The sequence below is a fragment of the Loa loa genome (genome assembly GCF_000183805.2).
Source record: "Loa loa unplaced genomic scaffold supercont3.331, whole genome shotgun sequence".
Lineage (NCBI taxonomy): Eukaryota > Metazoa > Nematoda > Chromadorea > Rhabditida > Onchocercidae > Loa > Loa loa.
In genome coordinates, this window is record NW_018108511.1 from 15,677 (window position 1) to 17,595 (window position 1,919).

General features: G+C 24.5%; 1 protein-coding gene across 1 annotated transcript in view; it reads left to right on the forward strand.

The window, feature by feature from the left end:
* Positions 1-1,376, forward strand: part of LOAG_18482 (hypothetical protein) — a gene marked incomplete at both ends in the record, with an annotated part of 4,905 nt that extends 3,529 nt beyond the window's left edge. The window contains 3 exons of the mRNA XM_020451143.1: positions 70-387; positions 628-783; positions 1,188-1,376. Of these exons, the coding sequence (XP_020305095.1) occupies positions 70-387; positions 628-783; positions 1,188-1,376 (663 nt within the window). The remainder of the gene's footprint in view (positions 1-69; positions 388-627; positions 784-1,187) is intronic.
* Positions 1,377-1,919: the final 543 nt, after the last annotated feature.

The window sequence follows — 1,919 nt, forward strand, 5'->3', positions numbered from 1 at the left end:
CAACAACCACAACAACAACAACAACAACCACAACAACAACAACAACAACAACCACAACAACAACAACAGCAATACCAACAACAGCAGCAACAACAACAATATCAACAACAACAACAACAATATCAAGAACCGGATACTAGAATTGATAAATTAGAAATAGATCAAGATCAAGTAAAGACGGATGTAGCAGATGAGAAAAGTGCCGATAATATAGCATCAAGAATAACTGATAGTAGTGAAATGTTGAATAAGTATGAGCAAAGTGAATCGGAAATTTCACAAGATCGAAAAGAAAATTTAAAAACTGATTCTACTTATCAAAGTGAAAGTTATGGGCAGCAATCAGAAATTCCTGTAGCATCAACTGCTCCAATAGCTAAATCATTGGTAAGTTTCATTTGAACATTCAATTTCATTGTAATAGCATTTAATTTTCGAATAAATTACCAATACAATGAGTTATATTTTATTAAATTTTTTCATTCAAATTAAATTAAACATTTCAAATTAAATTAAACATTTCAAATTTCATTCAAATACTACAAATTATTTATTGTATATGCATTTGTTTTCTTTTTTTTTTTTTTGATACCATTCTTTATTATCATTATATCAGTAATTATTCAGGAATCATCCAGAATAGATGCACAAAATAATAATAAAATAGTAACCGAAACAAATGCCGGATATGATCAAAATGAAGAAAATATAATCATCGAATCGATAGGTACCGAAAGTAGTGATTCCACATGTAACGATCCGGTTTTGAAAGCTCTTATTGAAGTATCATTTAAATATCTTATTTTCTTATAACAGTTTACAGGAATTCAATTTTTCAATCTTTTATTCAAAATTTTAAATTTAATTTTAAAAACTTCTTCAAAAAAAAAAAAAATCAGAATGCATTTCAAATTTTTACCAGAAAAAAAATTTTTTTTTTAGTTTTATGTTATAATATTTAATATTCAAATTATATTTAAATTTATTTCAAAATATTTGAATTGTCTCATTTCAAAATGAAACTTAATTACAAAATTAAATCAAATGTTGTGAATATTTTCTTTCATCGAAAGTTCATTTTTCCCCCCCCCCTTCCAAAAACTAATTATTGCTTTAATTAATTAGTCGTTTAAATAATTAATTAAAAGAAATATAGCTATTTCATTGCAAATTAAATTCAATTGCAGTCAACACTAAACGAATATCGTGATAATTTGGATGCAGCACGAAGTATTGAAAGTAAAGCATCACAACGTTTCGGTGGCCGTTTTAATTCGATTGTTTCCGATTCCGAATTTGCATATGTAAATTGGTACGGTAAACGTAATTGCCAATTACAGGTTAACGGAAGGCATTCATTAACATGGGAGGATTGAAAAATATCTCATTAACTTTTCTTTTTTTTTAATTATAATTGAAAAAAAAATTTGTGTCAACAAATTGTCCAATAAATTTCTTAAAAATTGTTTTTTTTTTCAAGTATACATTTTATTGGATGAAACAAATTTGTTGACATTAATGTTGACATAAATGTGACATTAATGTCCTATCATAAAATTAAAATTTTAAATATGCATAAAAATTGAAAAAAAGAAAACAAGAAAACAAAAACCAAACGTTCGTCAATTAATGAATGCTAATCGTTTACTAATTAAAAAGAAATTAGCCTAATAATATAGAGGATATTCATAAAATTAATCAATTATCAAAAAAAAATAAAGAATTTCTATTTTAAAATCCATCCAACAATATTAGGCTATTAATGTTTAAAACAAATAGATGCGCATTATATGTTTTAAAAATTTTTACAAAACAAATAATTCATTTAAATCAATTATTTTGTACTATTCCTGTAAAGTCATTAATTTCAATTAAAAAAAAAAAAAACGTTTATCATTTGCTCATTAATTTTTATTGTT